We start from the raw sequence: 24,179 nt of genomic DNA, 5'->3' as shown, positions 1-24,179 counted from the left end.
GAGCATTATCGTGCATTAATGTGAATTTTTCATATCCAATGTAACCAACATATGACAAAACATGATCTTGCAGGATGTTTTAAACGTAAAAATCACTAGTCAACCGTCCAATCACTTCCACAAGTGCCGTACGTACCTCCCAACCAATACCTTCGCAAATAATTATGCAATTAACTCAAAAACTAACGGTTTGGGCGAGACTGCAGCTGGCGAATCGTTCTCCAACTCTTCTGTTGAAGTAGTTTTGACCATCTGGCTTCCATAATAAGATTCTGGTCACATGAGTGAAAAGAACGTTTTTCCAGTTGTCGATATTCCACTAGATATGTGTTCTTGTAAATTCCAAACGACGAGCTTTATGATTTTGGAGAAAACGTTGAACTTTGGCGGGGCGTCTGGGCTTTAAGTCTGCTTCTTTTGATCTTCGTCTAACTATTTGTGAACTTACAATAACTTGTCTAACATTTAATAGCTCATTTCTGAGGTGCATCGATGTCAATGAACGATTTAGTGTAAAATTAAGAACCAAAAACGGTCATCAATTGCGTTTGTGCACCTTGGGCGTCCTTGACCAGCCCTTCGTACAAAATTTCCTGTTTCGCGGTACTTTTTTAGAGTATTCGAAACTATAGATTCAGTTCTGGTGAGACGTCGTGCGATATCTTTTTGTGCATATCCTTCCTCGTACAAAATTACAATATGTTTTACTTGGGCTTCATTGCAGTGTTGAATTGGTGGGATACTTATTTTAAGCTTGGTTAAATAAAAACAGTATTTAATTAAACTTAATAAATTAAACTAAAAGTAACCGAATTAGTATGATTTTTGCTTTACGTGAAGAAGGTTTTTTTATGATAAAATGTACGAATGACACTAACCACTGAATAAACGTCAAAATAAACATCAAAATATTTTAAACCAGTTGAGTACATCAGCCTACTATATGAGTATTATCAGTAATCTAAAATTATTTTGAAATAATAGTAACTACAAAAAATTGGAAAATTCCAAAATATTCGATATTTTTGTCCATGAGTATATATATATATATATATATATATATATATATATATATATATATATATATATATATATATATATATATATATATATATATATATATATATATATATATATATATATTTAGAAACTTTTTTATTTTCTGGGTTTGTCGGTCTGGTGTAAATAAAACTACTTAACTATTGCTTAAACGTTTCGGCAAATTTGCCATTTTCAATAAGCACTTTATTTTATAAACATTACATTATAGAATAATATTTCATGTTTACACTTTTTAAAAGTTTAACATGAAATAAAAAATTGGTATCTGACGAGTCAGATTAAAATAAACGATAACTTAAGTAAACTCAAAAAAGATAATGCAGAAAGTCTAATTATTAACCAAAAAAAATTGTGTCAGTTGGAAAACAAACCCTCAAACCACGCGGGAAAGAAACAAAACCTTGGATGACAGTAGAAATTCTTAAACTTATGGAAGAATGAAGCAAACATAAAGCAAAAGACCTTCTTCTTAGGGTGCCTGGCGATTAAACGTTGGCGATTATTCTGGCTATGGTAACTTTGTTGGTTGAAATACGGAATAGCAGTATTAAGGTCTTTCTATACTATGCTCTCAGGTTAGCAAGCCAGGATATTTTTCTTTGTCCTGGGGCCTAAATAAATACAACGAAATTTATAAAAACATCAGAAAGAAAATTCGAGAGGCAAAATAGAGGTAGTTTTCCAAAAGATGCAAAGAAATAGAAAAAATAAAAAGTATGATAGCTTTATTTTACACAAAAAAATTAAAGAAATAACAGGTTCTAGAAAAAGCACAAGAACGAATGTCCTTAAAAATGATAAAGAAGATAATATTACTAATATAAAGGATATATTGTGATTGTGAAAGAAGTATCAGTAGAAATTACTGAGGATACCGGACCACCAATATCACGGGAAAAAATCATCTATGACATCAAAAACACAAAAGGGGGCAAATTTACCGGATCAGATGATGTGCCCATCGAAATAATAAAACTTATTGATGGAGATGTTATTGATGTAATGGGTTTACTCTTTAGTCTAATATATCAGACTGCCACAACCCCAGACAATGGCTGCAATCGACCTTCGTGGCAATGCCCAAAAAGTCAAAAGCAACATCCTGCTGAGGTCACAGAACAATAGCTTTAATAAGTCATACAGTTACATTTTTGAAAATAGTACCAAGCAGAATAGTTAAAACTCTTGAATATGAAATTAGTGACCCACAATTTGGCTTTAAAAATGGTATGGGCACAAGAAATGCTTTGTTCGGCTTGAATGTGCTGGCCCAGAGATGGATGGCTATGAAACAGGACATGCACTTATATTTTGTAGGTTTTAAAAAGTCATTTGATAAGGTTCAATATAAAAAGCTTGTAGATATATTAAAAAGCAAAAATAGTGAAAACCGTGATGTAAAAAAATTATATCTAATCTATATTGGAATCACACTGCCAAGGTAAGAGTTGACAAGCAGAACACCTGAGAGATCAAAATACAGAGATGACTCTGCCAGGGTTGAGTGCTGTTACCACTACTCTTCAATGTCTATAGTAAAGCGGTATTTAAAGAAGCGCTCCCAAATTCAATAGAAGGTATATCTATCAATGGAGAAAACTTTTTGAATTTTGAAAAACTTGCGTTTTGCAGACGATAAAGTAATAATGACGAATAACAGCAATGATGTACAGAACGTAATGCAACGACTTAATGCTGTCATGAATAGGGACTAAGGATGAATTAAAAAAAAAAAAGGAAATGCATGATCATGACTAAATCAGCAGATGCAAACATCCAATTGATTGTTGAGAATACTGTAATTAAGAGTGTGAATACCTTCAAATACTAGGTAGATGGATAACATCAAACTTAGATTAAACAAAAGAAATTAAGACACGTATTGAAATCATAATAATAGGACTACGCCTAAGAATACTTTAATGTTACGTATTGACTTATTTCCTTTATGGCTTGAAAGCTTATAAAATAAAACAAGTGCATCTGAATAAGTTGGCCGCCTTTGAATTTTGGTGTTACAGAAGAATCCTACCAATATCTTAGACTCAAAGGATATCAAACGCAGAAGTTACTAGAAGAAAAGGAAATTAAGCTGAAATAATGTTAACTATCAAAAGAAGGAAACTTAAGTACTTAGGCCATGTTATGAGAGGATAAAAATACTCATTATTGCAGCTTAGACGAAGAGTATCGTGGCTTAAGAACTTAAAGGAAAGGTTTTAATGCAGTAGTGCAGAACTATTTATGGCGGCAGTCAACAGGGTCCGCATAGCCATGATGATTTCCAACCTTTGATAGAAGATGGAACTTGAAAAAGAAGTAGTAGTGTCTGTGGGTTTGGGAGACTCAGACCTCGGAAACCCAGAAGAAGACATCTGACAGAATGTCAACAGCTCGGCGCAGTGACCATCGAAGCGGATCAATCCGTATATATATATATATATATATATATATATATATATATATATATATATATATATATATATATATATATATATATCTATATATATATATATATATATATATATATAGATATATATATATATATATATATATATATATATATATATATATATATATATATATAGATATATATATATATATATATATATATATATATATATATATATATATCTATATATATATATATATATATATATATATATATATATATATATATCTATATATGTATATATATATATATATATATATATAGATATATATATATATATATATATAGATATATATATATATATATATATATATATATATATATATATATATATATATATATATATATATATATATATATATATGTCCGTTTGAGTTCGGGGTCTCAATCTGCCTACTCCCCTCACTCGACGTACCAGTATCTTGTTCTCTATAAATACAAGAACCGTCAAACGGTACTGAGGTCTCAATCTGTCTACTCCTCAGTGTCGAGTGACTAGTTTTTTAGAAACTTTTTTCTCTTCATAATTTAATAAATCTTAGTGTCTTTGTTTAATAAATCTCTCCAGTTGTATGACAACTCGAGAAAATTACCAGACAAACAAAAGAGAAAAAAAGAGAATACACAAAAGAAAAAAAGAAAACCACCTAACCGAGGAACTTAAATATATAACAGGGAGAAAAAATTCAGAAAATTCTATAAGAAAGTTACCATCAACAGAAAAGAATTCAAGGAAACCACAAGACAATGCAGACATCAGAATGGCGACCTATTAACAACAAGGAAAGATATATTAAATAGATGGGTGAAATACTTTAACCAGGCACTTAATATAGAGGAAGAAGAAAAAAACCTTGAAGACGAAAGAGATGAGGTAAGGGGAACAGACGAGAGGGAAGAGTAACCACCAACGATTCTTGAAGTTAAGGATGTAGTTGAAAAACTAGCCAGAAACAAATCACCTGGAATAGATAATCTTCCAGCTGAACTATATAAAAAAGGTGGCCATGATACCATAATGGCATTACAGCAGCTTATAAAACATGATATAAAATGTAAAACATGTAAAATATGGACACTGTAAAATATTAGAATACTTTGTACCATACACAAAAAGGAGCTAACTACAGGAAGGAATTACGCTTCTAAATGCAGCGTATAAAATATTTTCCACAGCACTATGTCATCGTATGGCACCATAGGTAGAACGGATAGTAGGAAAATACCAGGCTGGTTTCAGAGGTGGTAAATCGACAATTCATCAGATTGCAACCCTGAAACAAATTTTCGAAAAAACACTAGAATATGGCATTGGCACATATTTATAGACCAGAAAGCGGCCTACGACTCTGTGAATACAAGAGTTCAAAGTACACAATACATAAATGTTCAAAGCAATAAAAGAGCTAGGAATACCAAATCAGTTGGTAAATTTAGTAAAATTAACTTTTAAAAAAGTTGAATGTAGAGTATGAATTTAGGGGGAACTGACTGAACCTTTTAAAACAAATAACGGGCTGCGCCAGGGAGCTCCTTTCTTCTGTGTACTGTTCAATCTGGCTGGAAAAAAGTAATACGTATGTCACAAATCACAACCACTGGTTCAATATATAATAAATCACTCCAAATCCTGGCCTAGGCTAATGATATCAATATTGTTGGGAGAACCGAAAATGCTGTATGAGAGACGTATGTTGTATTAAAAGAATCAGCTACAAAAATGGGTTTAATAATAAAAAAACCACCAACCAAATAAACACCAACAAAACGAAGTATATGAACATAAGCACGCTACCACAAATACTACGACCACTTGTTATAGAAAACGACTTCATCGAAGTGAACGAATTTGTATGCCTCGGAGCGCTCCTTAACCCTAAAAATAATACTACCGCATAGATAAACTGCAGAATTTGCACGGCCAACAGATGCTATTTTGGGATCAACCTCTCCCTAAAATCCACAATTATATCGAGAAATACAAAAATTAAACTTTACAAAACAATAATACGCGTAGTCATAACATATGGTTCAGAGACCTGGACTCTAACAAAAAATAATGAAAACATGTTAGGATGTTTCGAAAGAAAAGTATATATATATATATATATATATATATATATATATATATATATATATATATATATATATATATATATATATATATATATATATATATATATATATATATATATATATATATATATAAGCGGGGATCCTACAGCTTCTGCCGCTTCCCGCATTTCGATCGCCATCTTTTTCTATCTCTCCAGGTGTCTTCATCAATGGCTCTATCTTTCATGGTTTCCATAACACCTTGTATCCAAGACTTGGCTGGTCTTCCTCGTTTCCTTCTATTACTTGGATTGTATTCCATAGCTCTTTTGGCCATCTGTTGTCGTCCATCCTCTGTACGTGTCCATACCATATTAACTGTCTAGTTTCTATTCTTTCAGAAGTTGTATGTACTCTATCTGTTTTTCTTCTAATTTCAGAATTAGGTATACGTTCTACTCTTGATATATGGCAAGCTCTTCTTAGGTAGTCCATTTCAACCGTGTCAACTTTTTTCTTTCCTTTTACTGTCATTTGCCAACATTCTGCTTCATATGTAAGAATGGGCTCTACAATTACTTTGTAGATAGTCATTTTAGTTCTCATAGTAGCTTTGTTGGACCAAAGTATCGAATTCAGAATTTGAACACTCTTCCTGCCTTGTTGCACTCTATAGTCTATATCTCGTTCCGTTGTTCCTTTACTGCAGATAATACTTCCCAAATATTTGTATTCGTAGCACCTTTTCATTTGTCTAATTTCCAAATCCGGGTCTTCGTCTTCATTGCCTATTCGCATATATTCTGTTTTAGACATATTCATACTCATCCCCCATTTTTCGTATTCATCTTTGAGCTTTCTAAGCATATAATCTGCATCTTCTTCACAGCTTGCAATTAGTACTTGATCATCTGCAAAGAACAGCGTTGTCAGATAATGGTTGTTAAGCTTCAACCCCATTCCCGCACATTTTTGTCTCCACTGGTGCAGTGCTTCTTGGATACATATTTTAAATAGGGTGGGGGAAAGACAACATCCTTGTCTCAAGCCTTTTGTTACTGTAAATACCCTTGAGAAAGTATTTCCTGTTTTTACAGTGCTTTGAGGACATTTATAGATGTTCAGTATTGCTTTTAGATATGTTGTGCTAAGGTCCGTTTTCGTCAAGACACTAAATAAGAGTTTTAAAGGAACTGTATCATAAGCCTTCTCCAGATCTATAAATACCAGATGCGTAGGGAGGTTTCGAGCTGTTCGTTTTTCAATTACTTGTTGAAGGGTAAATGTGTTGTCCACGCACGATCTTCCTGCTCTGAAGCCGCTTTGTTCTTCAATTTCTTTATACTCCTCTTCTATTCTTCTTTTCAATATACGACCATATAACCTTCCCAGCGAGCTAGTTACGCTAATGCCTCTATAATTTCCGCATTCTTTTCTGTCTTCCTTTTTATAAATGGGGCTAATGTGGGCCAAATTCCAATCGTCTGAAATCGTTTGGCCTTCAATTAAGCATTTATTAAAAATATTCACTATGCTTTCCAAAAGAGCATCTGGTCCATGTTTCATCAACTCGATGGGAATGTCTCCAAGCCCGGGTGCTTTTCCATTTTTCATTTGTTTCAATTCTTTTTTCAGTTCTTCTTTGTTTATCTTATGCACCTCTGAGTTTTCTGTTATTGAGATATGGTCAGGTCTTTCCATAAATTCGTGCCTACTTTCTGTTAATAGCGTTTCGTAATATTTTTCCCACTTTTTATTTTGAATCAGGTTTATATTTCCCTCATCTTTTCTTTCTTTTCTAATACTTTTTATGAATTTCCAAGCTTGTGCCACTTTGGTTCCTCCTAAGCATCGGTCCATCTCTTCGCATTTCTCTTCCCACATTTCGTTTTTTCTTTTAGTGACTTCCGAAAGAAAAATACTAAGGCGAATTTATGGAGCAGTAAATGACAATGAAGTGTGGAGAAGACAGTACAACTTTGAAATTTATAGAATATACCAGGAACCTGATATCGTAAAAAGTATTAAGATAGGACGTCTAAGGTGGATAGGGCATGTAATGCGGATGGAACAAAATGACCCAGCTAGAAAAACGCTCCTTGATAGACCCATTCGTCAGAGAAGAAAAGGAAGACCTAGAACAAGGTTCCTTGATAACATCGATGAGGACATAAGAAATATAGGAATACGTGCCTAGCGGAGAAAGGCAATGGATAGGGACGACTGGAGAGAAATTCTTGAGGAGGCTAGGACCCACGTAGGATTGTAAAGGCAGAATGATGATGATGGTGTTCGCTAGTTTTACATATTTCTTATTATTAGTTTATTTATTATCTATTTTATAGTATATTTATTATAGATTAGTTTCTTATACATCGTATTCGTCTCTTCTAGTGCCCATTAGAATTTTATCAGATGTACACTGCCGTTTGCTTTTCTGAAGTAGACGAATAGCAGATATATCTGTTGAATTCGTGCATTTTTTTACATAGTGGTTAAGTGTCTTAAAACATGGTGTGTTTTTAATCGGCATGCTTGAAAATTTTGTTCTTTTGAAAAGGAAAAGACAGTTAAGATTTGACAGCGAAATTCTGAATTTGATTTCGAACATTAGTTTACAGATTTTATTATCAGATGTCGCTATTTGCGTCTATACGAAGCCATGTTAGAGTTGCTTCCTAAGACAGAAAAGATTTATTTTCATGTTCACAGCAACTGCGAAAGCCGTTCTGATGAGGCCTATTAGGCCGAAATACGTATAAGCGGATGCGCAGGCGCCCTGTACGTGAAATGAAATTTTAACTGTCTTTTTCTTTTTATTCCGATATACTCTGAACAAGTACTAGAAACCAATTCGCTAAGAATTTTGCTTAGTTGAGGAGATATGTTGTGGAATGCAATTTTTAGATTCCCCATGTCTCTAATACCATCTTTATCAACGTCTGTTTTGCTTTGCAATTCTTAGAAGGCACAGATTAAAGCGAAATTCTGAATTTGGTTTCGAAAATTAGTTTACGGATTTTGTTCTTGTTCTTTCTTTCTCTGCTATTCTTTTGTCCCTACAGTCCTAAAATTTTTTGTCTTTTTGTCGCCTTTTTATGTGATGTTTGTACCTGTTAGATCCATATTTCTTTTGTCCTCTCTATCCAGGAAGTTATCAAAACGTATAAACATTGTAGAAATATCGAAAATCTTTCTTTTGACATAACAGATCTGAAATCATATCTACCAATAACATATGTAGAAAATATAGAATTTATATCTTCGTCATTTCTTTGAATTGTCGTCATTCTTTTGAATTCTTCGGATTTGAAAGCTGATGTGTACAAAGAATCTCCAAAAAGGCTTTTAGTTCCATTTGATCAATTTCATTTAGTTCTTGTCTATTTATTATTTTATAGTTTTTACGAACTGCACGTAATTTATTCTGTGTCCATTTAAATATTTCTTGTATTATATCCTCATAAATAAGAAAATAAAAAAAAAAGATGATGTTTCGTTTCTTAAATCTTCGGATCGAACAGCTGGTAAGTTTTTTTCAAGATCAAGTACAAATCGTGTTGATTTTCAATACCTTATTCGTCGCTTGCATTGTCAATATCACTATCACTAAAATATTCTAAATCACTAGGTACTTCGTTAGCCCATTGAGCTAAAATAGCATCAAAATCATCATCTGAAGGTTGTACACTTTTGCGAGTAAATTTAGTACAGCTGGAAAAACTTGCTGCCATACTAATAGCGAAAGAATACACTGGACTGCTTTTAACTATAGAAACGTAAACACTGACATGAGGTACGTAATACTGCAAGAAAACCTTACGTCAATGTAGCTCAAAGACTAAACGCATACTAAAACTGCAGCAGTTAAGAGGAGGTATTATAATGCACATCACTTGTAGGTACACCGATAGCCTTCTAGGAATCTTTTGTAAAACACATTTAACAACAAAAATACATTTTTGGTAAGGTTTTTATTACTTATATGCAGTTATTTTTATTTAAAAGGCAGGTTTATTTTAAGTTTGAATATCTTGTTTAAGTACTATATCTGATTCAAATAAATATATCTGTAAATTATAGCGGGTCTGCTATAAGTATTTATATTATGATGGTTAATAATATTTATTTATGCTCCAAGGGTACTATTCGGATGATTACGCCCTAAGAGCAATATAATCCAACCACAGAGCCTCTGGCTCGAGGGATGGATGTTGCCCGATAGGGTGGTTATACCAGTGGTACATACAACATTTTATTTTTCACGTTCTTACTTGTTTGAAGTAGTCTATAACAGTTATTTATATTTTGACCTTTACTGATTATATTATGTAGTTGTCAGTTGGATTTATATTTAGTTATGGATTTATATCGTTTATTTATATCCAGTTATTAAAAAATTTTACTGTCAATATTTATAAAGATTGTTAAGTTTAAAAAATGTTGGTTCTATAATATTTACTCCTTTCAATATTGTTTAAAATAAAAAACAACTTCTTTCTATAACATATGCTTTTTATTGTACAACAGGACGTTATAGGCCATAAAGCACGCTTAATGTATAGGATATAACAAGTGTGTTTATAGTAACCATATCCAAGATAAAATAAACAAATAATATGAAAGTGAAAAATAAATGTTTTTTTAATATATTTGAATTTTACACGGATTTTAACAATGATCATTTAAATCCAACAGACTGTCTTTCTTGCTTTTATTTGCGTAGCTTTACGAGATCCCTAGAATTCGAGTTAATAATGATTACTATTTTCGGCTAAAGTAATCAAACCGGTTGGCAACCCTTATTTGAGGTAAGCCAATATTAATTGACCAATTATAAGTTCTTGCTAATTCCGCTGGTATTGTTCCAGAAATTGCTTGGTTTCCTTAAATTCAAATATACCTTGAAAGTGGTATAATAAATTGCAAAGTTTCCAAATAATTCCATTGGCAAGATATTTTGTCTATCGTATGTGGCACGCAACTCTCTGATTTTTAACTTTTAATTATTTAGACATGCAAGTCTGTGTTACTTTGGTTGTATTATTTTATTTTGTTTTAACAGAAATTAGTATTAACGTTGATTAAAATTTTTATATTAACTTTTTTAACAAAATTATTGATTGAAGATAAACCATAAGAGAATAGGTAAATCACATGAATAGGTAGTTTTCGGATTCTAAAATTTTAAGTTGGGAGTACCACAATTTTTTTTAATATTGTTTTATTTTTCGTTTAAAGTTCGATCAAGTATCAATAATACAAAGGTATAGCACTTTTACTCTAAAATGCATCTACGTCTCAATAATATAATGCTACTATTCATGTACCTACTGTTACATTTTGTTAAGGACTCTATTTTATGGCCGATTATTTACTTAATGTTTTCTTTCCCGTTATATAATTTTGTCATCAAAAACAATGTAATATAAGAGGAGTCATACAGAACAATTGAAAAACTATTGTCTCTGGATCGCCGAAAAAACATAGTTTCAAATGAACTTTATAGGTCTGTATTTCTGTGTATATATTTTAAATATGTGTATATATTTTAATTTGTTACAAATTAAACACTTAAACAAATAACCATATAAAAGGATCCCAAACTATTAATATTAAGAAAGTAAGATAAAAGTAGTAATTACAATAAAATAACACTCAAATTAATCTTTTTCATAAATATGAAATATATATAAATATTTAGTCCAAAATTTTGTTTTTAATTTTATATCATTAGGCTATATCAATGTATAGATTTTGTTTTTTTTTTAGGTTCAGCAATCGAGCATATCTGTGAAGTACATGACGAGGAAGTCTCCCCCGATAGGACCATATTAGTTAGAGCAGCACGATGTCTACTGGGTGCTATTACTAGAGTTTTACTTTTGGCTGACATCGTAGTTGTAAAACAACTTCTGTTTGCCAAAGATAAGGTAATCTTTTATTTTATATATTTGTTTATATAAATTTGTATAGCATTCCCGAATTATAAATTATTCAGAATAATGCAGTTCAGAAATTAACAGATAAGTATATATGGCAAATGGAGCAAATTTCGGATTAAACAAACTTTAAACAAATTACATAAAGGAAGAAAAAATTGATATATAGAACTCTTATCGAGCCCGTACTCACCTACGCACCAAAAACATGGAAGATGTCAAAAAGCGACGTAGAACGTATAGGCTGTTTTGAACGTAAAATATTTAGACATATTTGTAAAGACGTGCAAGAAAACTGATTATGTCACACGCTATATAATTTTTTAGCTGTACTGCCTTAACAGTGAACCTGATATTACTCGGTCCATAAAAATAAAAAGGCTGCGGTGGCTAAACCACATAGAGAGAATGAACGATGTAGGGCAACTGAAACACATATGTAGTCAAAGAAGGAAAGGACTAAGGAGAGTTAGGCGAGAGCACGATTTTAGGACCAGGTGGAGAAAGACTGAAAATTGTAAAGCCAAGTGGAAGAATAGAAGCTGATCCTGGAGAAGGCCGAGATTCACTATGAGTTGTAGATCTCATATGTGTACTTTGTATACAGTGTGTAAAAGCCAAATGGAATAAATTCATTATTTAGGTTACTGTACATATTTATAAAAAATCCCGAAACACGTCAAATTTAAATTATAACTTGACATTCTTTAACGTGAAAATGCAACCCCTATCTTCAACCCCCTTAGAATGACAGGTCCAACCCCCAATTTTTAAAATAGGAAGTATAGGCTTGTGATATATCGTTTGAAAAATGTTGTCGCTTTCAAGTTTATTAAGATTAATTAAGATAAAATAAATTAAAATCATGTGGGTACCGAAATTTGCTAAAATATACTCAAATCTTATTTCCGGTTTAGGTCTTGATAATGAGAAAGTGAACAAAAACCATAGCAATGTGGTTTTTAGATGGTAACCATTAAAAAACTTTAAAGAATTTCCGTGGCAACGTTATTTTAACACGCATTATTAAATTGTTTTATTTAAGTTGTCAGTATTTTAATTTAAGTACAAAGTTCGTTCAATTCAATTCTGAAAAATGGTTAGTTTAACGGAAATGCATAAAATAACAGTTTTTCAATAAAAGTTATTCCTAACATCGTTTATTAGCTTGCAGAAAGCTTTGATTTGCAGCACACCTTATGAACCATCGAAGATAATTCTCTTGACTTTTTGTTGCTTTATGTAGACGTCACCACTAGCGTTCTCAGGCATACTACATATGTCATTCTATCAGCTATATATATATATAGTGTGTATAGTGTTCCTGATAAGAAGTGAATACTTAGAAATACGTGTAAAATAAATTGGAGCACTAATTGAAAAGATTTCTTATGGCATATTATGGTTGTTCTCGTTATATTAAAAAAATGTAAAGGGTGAATTGACAAGTTAACTTATAACTGTATCTTCTACAAATCGAAATTTAAATATATAGGGTAAGTCAGGGTACTTTCGATATAGGTACTTTTTAATTCAATAAAGCAACCTGTATTATTCTATATATTTTTTGAATTGGATGATTATAAAGAACTATAACTTATATGATAAATAAGAATAGAGCGGGGAATGTAAGTAGTCGCAGATAGTGACGTCATAAAACGAGTAAAAATTATGCTAATAATTGTAGAGCATATCACTGCTGGTAGTAATGGTAGTGATAGAAGTTCGTTTGTCAGAAAGTCGAGCTGGCAGAAAACGCGAAAAAATCGGTTGCCTGTAAAGTGGGTTTTATGGGCGAAGATTTTACGTGACAACGTCTTTTTCTCGGTAGAATATTTATTGATATGAATATTATTAAATTGCACAATAGGAACAAGGAATTGAATGAAAATAAGAATTGCACAAATTTTAACTATAGAAATATATTTTGTTTACTAAAACATTGTACATGTAAACTTAAACTTAACTAATTTCTATTTGAGTGATTTTGTTGAGGATAGGACGATGATAGGAGAAATAGCATCGCACCAGCGGACCGATCATGTTTGAGTGGGAGAGAGACGCAAGGCATTCGCCGGTCCGGCGGGCCTCTCTCTCGTTCGGTGACTCATCGTAACAGACGTGAGCGGGCGTTACACTTTTTCATGAGTGACTCCGAGCCACAACTTAATTTAAGACGTTGTCACGTCAAAAAAAATTAAGCAAACACTAGTAGGATGTTAAATGTGATAAATTAATGGCATGCTGCAGATCAAGTGTAACATACAGAAAAGTCGGTTATTACAGGAATAAATGCCCTAATTTTATGAACTCGTGTAATATGAGTGATAATAACCATAAGAGTTGTTTAAAATATGTATTATTTCTAATATGCTAATAGATTTATTAACCACTAGTATGTACATACTTAAACTATGAAATAAAGGGATATCAAAATAAATATCAAAATATTCGATAACAGTTACTCGATAGTTGTAGTTCGTGTCATTATTCGTAACAAGTAACAGTCTCGTTTAAATAAAAATTGTTTTCGAATAACTTTGATCTACTACATTTGGATATAAGTTTGCCAAGTTTTTTTATTTAATCCCATTGCTTTTAACAATATGTTCTTTCCATTGGAACAATAAGTTACATGTATGTCTATTACATAATGGTTGTGTAGGGAGAACCTCCAATGAAGTTTTACTTAAGATCACTTAATACCTATTTCAGTCTGATCTTAAAATCTAGTAATCAAGTGTGTTTGTTTTTACCGCACTTCATTAATAACGTCAAACAGCTCACTCGCGAGCTCGTTAAGATGCACAATCTATTGGTATTATCTGCTGAAGTTGAAGATTTCTTCTTTGATAGTAGGAAGTACTAGATCCCTTAATTGTACTAGTACCTAACCTATCCCTTAATTGTACAAGTACCGGTAAGCAATTACTATCATTCGTAAAACTTTATTTTAAAATCTGTGAAGAATTTCCAAGTTAAAATTACTGGCTGTACCCCATAATTGTATTGTAGGGTTTTATTATAGATTTATAGACAGAAGAGTATTTTATTTTCTTTTGATAGTTGCAATTTTCTGCCAATCATCCAGTAGAGTTTTGGTAGATTGAGTTTAAGTTGTTTCCTTTTAGTGAAGATGTGTTTCCGCCAAGTCAGCCTTCTATCAAAATGTATACGTAGATATTTTGTGGAGTCTGCTTGTGTCAGCTGACTATCATTTAAATAAATTAAAGAATAAGTTTCCCGTCACATTGTGAATGTCACATGGCACGATTTTGCTTCATTTGCTTTGATTTTCTATGTTTGAAGCCATTTTTGATTTTTTTTCAGATCCATTTGCAAGTGTTAATATGCTCTTTGTTGGTTTATATGTGACGCCAGAATAGCCGTAAAGGGCCAATAATGCTGCACCAATAACGCTGCCTTAGAACACACCAGACCTAACTTTGAATAGCTCTGACCGGGTTTCATGCTTTTTAACTACAGAACAACCGTCATATACGTAAGGTAATAATGACAGGGAAGATTTTTATTGGGTTTATATAAAAATTCGGTGTACCACACCTTGTCGAAAGCACCAATGTCCAAAAAGGCTGCACTACAGTACCTTTTGTTCCCAAATTATTATTTTTCTGTCTTACAAAGCGATGAACTTGTTCTATGTGTGATAAAGTTTTACTCTAAGAGGATCGGCTCCTATAGTTTTATGCGAAGTTTTTCAAATACTTTAGAAATTATTGGTAAAACATTTATATACCTATATAATGTTAACTTATTTGCACATTATCCAGGTCTTAGTATCATGAGAATTTCCGCAACTTTCCATTGGTTATTAAAATGATTGTGGATTAGAACTGCATTAAATACCTGTGTCAATACCTTTGCTAACTTTTCAGAAATGTTCTGTAATATTTTGAAGCAAAGCTTTTATACTGGCATTGTATTACTTTTTTTTCTCTACAGTAAAATGCTGAGGCGTGTGTCACGCAACTAGCACCATAAGATGGCGGGTCACGGGTAGCTTTATAGAAAAGCGGTTCTTGACATCGGTTTACTACTCTGAATCAATTCGTTTCTAGTTTAAATTTAAAAAATGCTTGAAAAATAACTAATAAAATATAGACAATAAATGAGAAGTAGAAAGTTAAAAGACTATCTCTCACAAAAAGATTCAATTCATAACGATTGTCAAAATTAAATAAAAGTCCTAAATTTCATCCGATTAATAACAACATTAAATCATCTGTTTAAATTTTTATAATAATTTTCGTTTTAAAATATTTTCATATAAATACCATTATTAGTTTTGGGGATATTACTTAGTTTATATACTAATTAACTTTATTATCAAATGATATTTGAAGTAAACGACGTATGCTTTGTTAATTTGTAAACAGGTGCCGTTAGAAGCAAACATAATAATTTGTTGAATTTATATTTAATAGAACAAATAAATAAAAAATAAAATTACTTTATCCAATTTTAAATAGATTATTTAAATTTTAAAAATACAGAACACATAGTATAAAGCTCCGCTCCAGTGTACAGTACCGCCTACTGTTCCACCCTGGAAACAGGGTGGCAAAATAAATTTTGTTCTCCTCGCCTGCTGAGCACCCGAGAGGGGTCCGGCCACCAAGCCCATGTATGCCGCACATGACCTCAGTGCTCGGATTTCGCAAGTAGATCTTTCTTTCGATCTGCCTTAAGGGCCTAGTCCGCGGAGCGGTATATAGAAGGCCTGACGGGCCCCTTCTATATTTGCTATATAAGGTAAATTTACGTTAAATGGTTTAATGAAAAGTATGAATATATCAATATGAATTTACGGTATTTAATCAGAAAACACTTTTTTTTAATTTTTTTTTTGTGGACTTCCTTGTGGCTTCGGGACTATAAAATGCCTGGGCAACAATTCTTTCCTTTTTTCCTTAATCCTATTTGTGTGCGTGTATTGGGGTGTGCATTCCCAAGTGTATAATGCTCTCACACACCCCGGTGTATATTGGACTTATAATTACCTAAAAACCTAAAAAGAAAAGCGTACCCTCTCGCCAGAGTTTTTTTGGTGTGTTTTCTGATTGACTGCATTTCTTTGTTTGTTCTGCTTGCAACCATCTCATTCTTTATTTATTCGTTCGGGTTCTCCCTATATCGAGCTATCTGTTGTTTTGGTCTTCTGTGTACCGTCCTTATGTTTTCATTGTAGTTAGTCAGCTCTCTTAACATTCTGCTTGGGTGGTTTCTTAGTCCGTTGAAAATTTCATATGCTCTCTCGTCTAGCGTGCGTAGGATTCTTGTTTGTCCTGAGTCTCTATATACATATCTCAAGGGTACGTACCTTGGTATCTTAAGGGCATCTCTGACTATTTAATTCTGAGTGGTCTGTATCTTTTTCCTGTTTGTTTTACAGATGTGTCCCCACGCTGCGGATGCATATGTTAGGACTGGCAGGATAATACTATTCGCAACCCTGATTTTGGTTTTAAATCGTAGTTTACTTTTCCTTCCTATAAGTGTTGAGAGCTGACTTTTCAACACTTTGGCTTTGTGTACTTGCTGATTGATGTGCTTAGTGAACGTTAGTTTCTTGTCTAGATGTACCCCTAGGTATTTAGCCTGGTTGGTCCAGTCTACTGGGGTGTTTTCGATTGTAATTTCGCGATTTGGTACACTTCTTCTGTGACTAAACATTACAGCCTGTGTTTTGTCTGGATTTAGGGCTATTTTCCATTTTATGCACCATCTTTGGAATCTGTTTAGTGCTCTTTGCAGATGATTAGCTGCATGATCCGGGTTTCTCCAGCTAACAGCTATTGCTGTGTCGTTAGCGTAAAGACTCAACAGAGAGCCTGGCTCTTTTGGCGTGTCGGCCGTATAGATGGTGTACAGGTAAGGCGACAGCACCGCTCCCTGAGACACACCCGCCTCCAGGGTCCCGACTTCGGATAGGGTTGGCTATTCGAACTCTGAACCTTCTGTTGGCAAGATATGACGCAAGAAGGCATGTCATCGCCTCACTGTAACCAAATTCATTCATTTTATAGATGAGTCCATGGTGCCAGACTCTGTCGAAGGCTTTGCTGACGTCCAGAAAAGCTGTAGCTGTGTACATTTTTTCATTAAATCCTTTGGTGATAAATTCTGTAAGTCGTAGTACCTGTAATTCACAGGAGTGTTCGCTTCTGAACCCGAATTGAGCCTCTGGTATGGTTCCTAGCATTTGTGATTCTTCATTGAGTCTTCTTAGTATGACTCTTTCTGTTGTTCTCGCTCACAATTCTTCTGAAGTTTGGCCAACTTGTCTTCTTTCTGTTGTGGGGCTGCAAATAGTTCAATTCTAATGCGCCCAGGGTCAGGACGATTAGGTTATGTGTCGAATCGCCTTCATTTAGAGAGTGTATCTCGTATTGTTGACCCACGTTGTGTAGGATTGCAATGTCGAAATACGTAGGGAGTTCTCCGTGGAAACATGTCGGTTCTGTTGGTCCGATGACATGTGTGTTCGGTCTGTTCTCGAGATGGTTGCAGAGATATCTTCCGTTTCGGTTGGTCGTCCTGTCAAACCAATTGGGAGATCTAGCATTTAGGTCTCCAATAATTATAGTTGGCTCTTCTGAGTTCAGTATTAGGCTCAAATCTTCGTTAAATATCGGATCATGTGGTCTGACGTAAGCTGACACTATTTTTAGTGTTTCGTTGTTGGCCTTAAGTCGAATAATTGTGGCTTCCATTGTCACCAGTCCGTCTGGTGTTGGGATGTGCTCGTGTTCGAGTCCCTTTTTGACTAATATAGCTGTTCCTCCTGATAATGCTCTATGATCCGTTCTATAGATATCGTAGCCTGGAAATTTTGTTTTTTTCCTTTCCACTAGTTTGGTTTCTTGAAGGGCTACAATATCGAGCTCTAATCTGTTTATTATTTCATCCAGAAGGTTGATCTTTTTGAATATTTCGCCGGAATTCCATGACCCAATGCGTAGATCTTCATTTTGGTTTGCTAACATTTTCGGACGGCTTCTCCAAATGCAGTCATCATTTTTGTTGCTTTGTCCATCATGGACATCATTTCCATCATTTTGTTATTATACTTTGTATGGAAGTTTGCGATGAGGGTAGCTGCATCCTGTACCGACACTTCTTGTGGTTGTGCTGGAGCTTCTGTGGTGGTTTCAGCGGATTTTTTCGCTGCCTGTGCGTAGCTGACTCCTTTGTTGATTGGAGCGCTGTTTATGGGTCTTCCTACCGGTCTTGTTGGGGCAGGTGTTTTCTTTTTGGGGGTCTTAGAGCATCCTCTATAATTTGCTGTGTGCGCTTCACCACAGTTTGCACATTTGGGGTCGGTTTCCCGGCTTTTCTCACAGTCGTTACTGATGTGGTTTTCTCCGCATTTTACACATCTGGATCCGCAATGGCAAGCCTTTGAGCTGTGATAGAACCCTTGACAGTTATAACACTGTAGGCTGTCTTTTGTGATTTTGAATTCATCCTCCACATAGATGCGCATGTAGCATATATCAGATATTTTTTTAATTTTTGCAACGTCTTCCTCTTTGAGGGTGACGATGAAATGTGGCAGTACTTTTTTATCAGTTTTTTTTGGAGATCATATTGATCACCCTTGTTGCTTCTATTCCTTTATTGTATAGTTCGTCTTTAATTGCTACTATGCTAGTAGTAGCAGATAGCCCTTTTATAATGACTCTTTTTAGTTTATCGCTATCTATGGGATACGCGATGAATTCTACTTTTGGACTGTGTTCTTCTAGGATGTGTACCATTTCTAGGTAATCTTTTCTAGTTTTTGTGTTAATAACAATAGATCTGCCTGATCGTGCAAACTTATTGACTGATATTGTGCTTTGGTTTGCTGCTCTCTGTAGGATTTTTTGGTGTTCTCCTACAGTTTTTAGGATTATCGCCGGTGGTTTCGGCTCTTTTACTATTGGCTCTTTTACTGTAGGCTCCTCGCTTGTTTGCGGTGAGTCTTTTGGTACGTCGTTTTCTTTTTCAACTTGGCTATTTTTGCTCAAGTTATTTTGGGCAGTTTTCTTTTTCTGGCTTCTTTCATGAGCCTCTTTCGCAGCCTTGTTAAATTCGTTTTCTTTCCGCTGATTTATTATCTGCGTCTGCTTTTCGGCGACGCCTATTTTTGTTTTCACACTACTGTCTGATTTCTCAGTAGTGGTGCCTGTCTTTTTTCCCTTTTTGTTTTGGACTTGTGTCCAACCTGCAGGTTGTTTGGTTGTTATGATTCTTTTCGGCTCTTTAGGCTTGCCCTTGCTACCGGATGGCTTTGTGGGGGAAGGTGAATCGATTCCTACTAGCTTTACAACGTCGTTATCGAGGGAGGCTTTCCACGGGTCGATCTCCATTATTGACTCTTCTTTCTCCTTGGCTGCTGTTAATGCCATTATATGTTGTACAAGTTTTTGTATCTCCTTGTCCTTTTCCTTATTTTCGTTTCTCAGCTCAGTCATCTGAGCGAGAAGGTCTTGGATTTGTTTATTCGCCTTTTCCTCGCGGATACGGCTTTCTTCTTTTAGAGATTTGATCTGTTCCGTCAGTACATTGACCGACCTTAAAAGCTCATTTTCCTTTTCCCTTTCCGATATTTCTCTGGCCTTTTTCTTTACTTCTTGTAGTACTTAATGTAGGACAAGTGCCTTTGCCACACTCGGTGTCTTACCCACCGGGAGCTGAAAAGCTCCGTTGACAATAGGTCAGTCGCCCCCACCTAAGCACGCTTCTCTCTTGAGCACGTTCGACTGCTCGAGTCGAACTACACACTGTTGTAATATTTGTTATATACGATAATATAACCTGCAATCTTTTAAAAAGTCAATTAAAGCACTGTACACATTTGGCGAACTAAGTATCTATACAGTCTATAATAACTGCACTCAATCAGTAAGTGTTCTACTGTAAGGCGGTGAGAATCACAATGTTCACAAGCAGGTGGGTTTTCGGAAGTCATCAGGTATCCGTGAGTGAAGCGAGTGTCTCCTATTCGGAGTCTTTGAATGATGAGTTTGTCCCTCCTAGTCGTTGTAGGTATCTTAAATGAGTATAGAGTGGGATTGATTATGTACAGTTTTGTGTTTTGTCCATTCCAATAATTTTGCCATATTTTACGAGTGTTTTGTTTTATGATTGCTGCTAGATCTTGATTGAGTTGAATTTTTTCTAGGCTTAGATCAAAACAACTTGCTTTTCTTGCTGCGAAATCTGCAGACTCATTTCCAGTGATCCCCACATGAGATGGGGTCCAAATAATGGTTAGTGATGTTCCTATGCTGTGGTTTTAATGACAGATGTATTGGATTTTTTGGACTATCGGATTTAACGAGTATATGTTGACAATGGACTGAATTGAAGAAAGAGAATCAGTGCATATAGCTAAAAATTTCGTATTGGGAGAAGTCATTTCAAGAGCTTTAAGGATACCATATAATTCTGCAGTGTGAATACTACAAGTGGTTGGTAGTCGGTGTAGAACTAAGGTTATGTTTTCGGTACAGACACAGCCAGTATTCTTTTCATCTTTAGATGCGTCGGTATAAAGAACTTGATAGTACTGTTATGCATTTATTGCTTCTTGAAATAATTGTCTAAGGAGGTGGTTAGGAGTGTCTTCCTTTTTATGTCTAGTTAGACTAGTATTAAAAGCAGGTAGCTTATTGGTTCGTGGACGATTATTGGAAGTACTGATGGGGGTAGTTATATTCAGGTCTATAGCTGCTAGCAAAGGATTTACTAATTTTGGTAGGGGGTAAACAGATCTGTCTCTATTTTCAGAAGTGTAGTGAATGTTAATGAGCTTAAGTACTGGGTTTTTTGGGTTGGCTTAAACTCTAGTGAAATAGGAAGAGAGTAAAAGCAGACGTCGTAGGAAAAGAGGAGGTTCCAAAGCTTCAACGCACATGCTTTCGGCGGGGCCAGATCGAAATGCACCTAGACATATACGTAAGGAGGTCATTTGTATTGAATTTAGGGATTTAAGATAAGTATTACAGACGGTCATGTAGAGCATGCATCCATAATCTAATCTAGAGAGAATAAGAGCTGTATAGATTCTCCATAACATATTTTCTTCAGCTCACCATTCATGATGTGCAAGTGTTTTCAATATATTTAGTTTACCAGCACATCTGTCCTTTAGATTTTTTAAATGTATTTTCCAGTTTAACTTCTGATCGAATAGTAGCCCCAAGATTTTATGATTATTTACTGTAGGTAAAAGAACATCGTTTAGATAGATTTCTGGGTTTTGAACGCTTTGCTTTTTGGTAAATCTTAGTACGTTAGATTTTGAGCTGGAAAGTTTGATGCCGTGTTGTGTGGACCAAGAATATACGTTGTTTACAGCATTTTGAATAAGATGTACTGGATATGCTTGCTCCACTACAGTAAATAAGTAGATCATCAGCGTACAGCAGAGCTTTTACCGGTTGGCGAACTTCTTTTGAGATGTCAATAATTACTAAGTTAAACAGAACTGAATAGTTTGAGTTGTCTCTTATTAATAAGTTTGTTAATGAGGTTGGGGTCATACCCATTGTTACCTCTAAAGCAAATAGCATCCAACAATATTTACGATACGAGCAGTATTAAACAATTTGATTTAAATACGAAGTCTTACATTAGCTACAAATATATACTATTTAATTTTTCCTTGTCCTAGATGTAAGCAACATAAAAGGACATTTCCATATTTTATATTTAAGCTAATTCGTCACAAATCACACTTTTTAGACCACACTCCATACGATAAAGAGTAACATAAGCTGCCTAATGCATACGTCATTCTCTTAAACATGACCTTCAACAACACCAGTAATTTACATCTTTTATATCCAATATTAAATAATTATAGAAAATTTTTTAAATCCCAACACCTGGATTGCTGTTATCATTTTAACATCATCAAAGTTTTTTAATCTTTTGGCTGTAGTAATACTATGTTTAACTAATATTGTTTCATGGTACATTGACATTTTGTTTTTGACACCGTTCATGGGTATCTTATCAATCAGTTACCAGCTGAAGTCCGTTTGAAGAGGTTTACTCTCCGGACACTGGAACTCACTTAAGCATGGGTGTATGTTACCTTAAGTAAAATTTAATTAAAATATTAAACATCATATAATATTATCAACATCATGTACAATCTTTGGTAACACATTACATTTTAAAGGGTTTTTACCCAAATATTTTGGTGGCTCAGGCATGGTAACCTGTAAGTATAACCATTTTGCTTTTTTAACCTTAGTCAAAATTTTAAACCACGTTTGCTGTAATCAAATGGTTAATACTTATTTTAGGTATTTTAACCTGATGATGGAACAGTTGTTCCGAAAACGTTCGTGCTTTTAATGTTGCCCTTTTAAGGGTTTTTATAAAATAAAATATACCCACATACAAAGACTAACCTCTTTTTGTTATACGTGGTATACAGCCAGCTACAGGAATTATTTTCCTTGTGGATTTTATTTTAATTAAAAAATGTGTTTGCTATTAATGGACTGCCTTGTGAAATATTTTCTGATAATGGTCCTCCATTCAGCTCTCATGAATTTTTAAATTTTGTCCGTATATATAATATTGAAGTAACAACATCAAGTCCACAATATCCTCGTAGCAATGGCATGGTGGAAAGAACAATACAAACAATAAAAAACTTGTTTTTAAAATCTGTACAAACTAAGAAAGATCCATTTCTAGCTGTATTAGATTATAATACAACTCCAAAACAAAATTTACCTGCTCCTTGTGTGTTGCTAACTGGAAGAAATTTCAGAACCAACTTACCAGTCAGTATGGAATTTCTAAAGCCCATACATTCTAATAAAAGATATTTTACACAATTGAGAGAAAATCAAAGTAAACAAAAACACTATTATGACAAAGGAACAAATAGGTTACTAGAATTAAAATCAGGACAACAAATTTTACTTCAAGAAAAGAAAAGGAAATGGAACCCTGTAGTGGTTGTGGCAAAGAAAGGATCAAGGGATTACATGGTTAAAGTAAATGATACTGATTATAGACGTAATAGACACTATCTTAGACCTGTACGGTCAGAAGCACAGCAACATGCAAATGCAAATTGTGAGCAAGCATATGTGAAAACTAGTCATGAAAATGATATTGTGACTACTGGAAGGACAAGTATGGGAAATATGAGAACAGTTCTTTGTCTAGATGTACCTGATGATACAAGAGACTGTAAAACAAATAAGACTATCAAAGATATTGATGTACCTTCAACATCTAATAGAACATCACCCATCAATGACATTAATGTACCTTCTACATCATACAGTTCTTCACCTGGTTTGAAAACCTCCAGAAGTGGTAGAGTCATTCGCCCTCCTGATAGATTTACCTATTGAAATATTTGTGAATTATTGTTTTGTTATTTATGTACTTATGATAATATATATTATGTGAATTAATTTTTGTTTATTTTGTTTTTATTAAAGGGGACGTGTTATGTATGGTTTTCATGTACGGATATACTTGGCAACGTTGCACTTGGCAAACGGAATCTCAAGTGACAGCGGTGACATGACAACCACACATGACAAGGGACTTAGGTTATGGACTACATGTGAACTAAAATAATGTTAATTTATACAATACTTATAAAGCTTAATAAATTAATA

General features: G+C 34.0%; 1 protein-coding gene across 1 annotated transcript in view; it reads left to right on the top strand.

Moving 5' to 3' along the window:
- alpha-Catr (alpha-catenin related) overlaps positions 1–24,179 on the top strand; it is a 233,368-nt gene that overhangs the window by 12,117 nt on the left and 197,072 nt on the right. The window contains exon 3 of the mRNA XM_072536256.1: positions 11,342–11,502. Coding sequence (XP_072392357.1) covers positions 11,342–11,502 — 161 coding nt within the window. The remainder of the gene's footprint in view (positions 1–11,341; positions 11,503–24,179) is intronic.

This window comes from Diabrotica undecimpunctata, chromosome 6, assembly GCF_040954645.1.
Source record: "Diabrotica undecimpunctata isolate CICGRU chromosome 6, icDiaUnde3, whole genome shotgun sequence".
Lineage (NCBI taxonomy): Eukaryota > Metazoa > Arthropoda > Insecta > Coleoptera > Chrysomelidae > Diabrotica > Diabrotica undecimpunctata.
The sequence above is the reverse complement of the archived record's forward strand: the minus strand, read 5'-3'. Positions and strand labels throughout refer to the sequence as shown.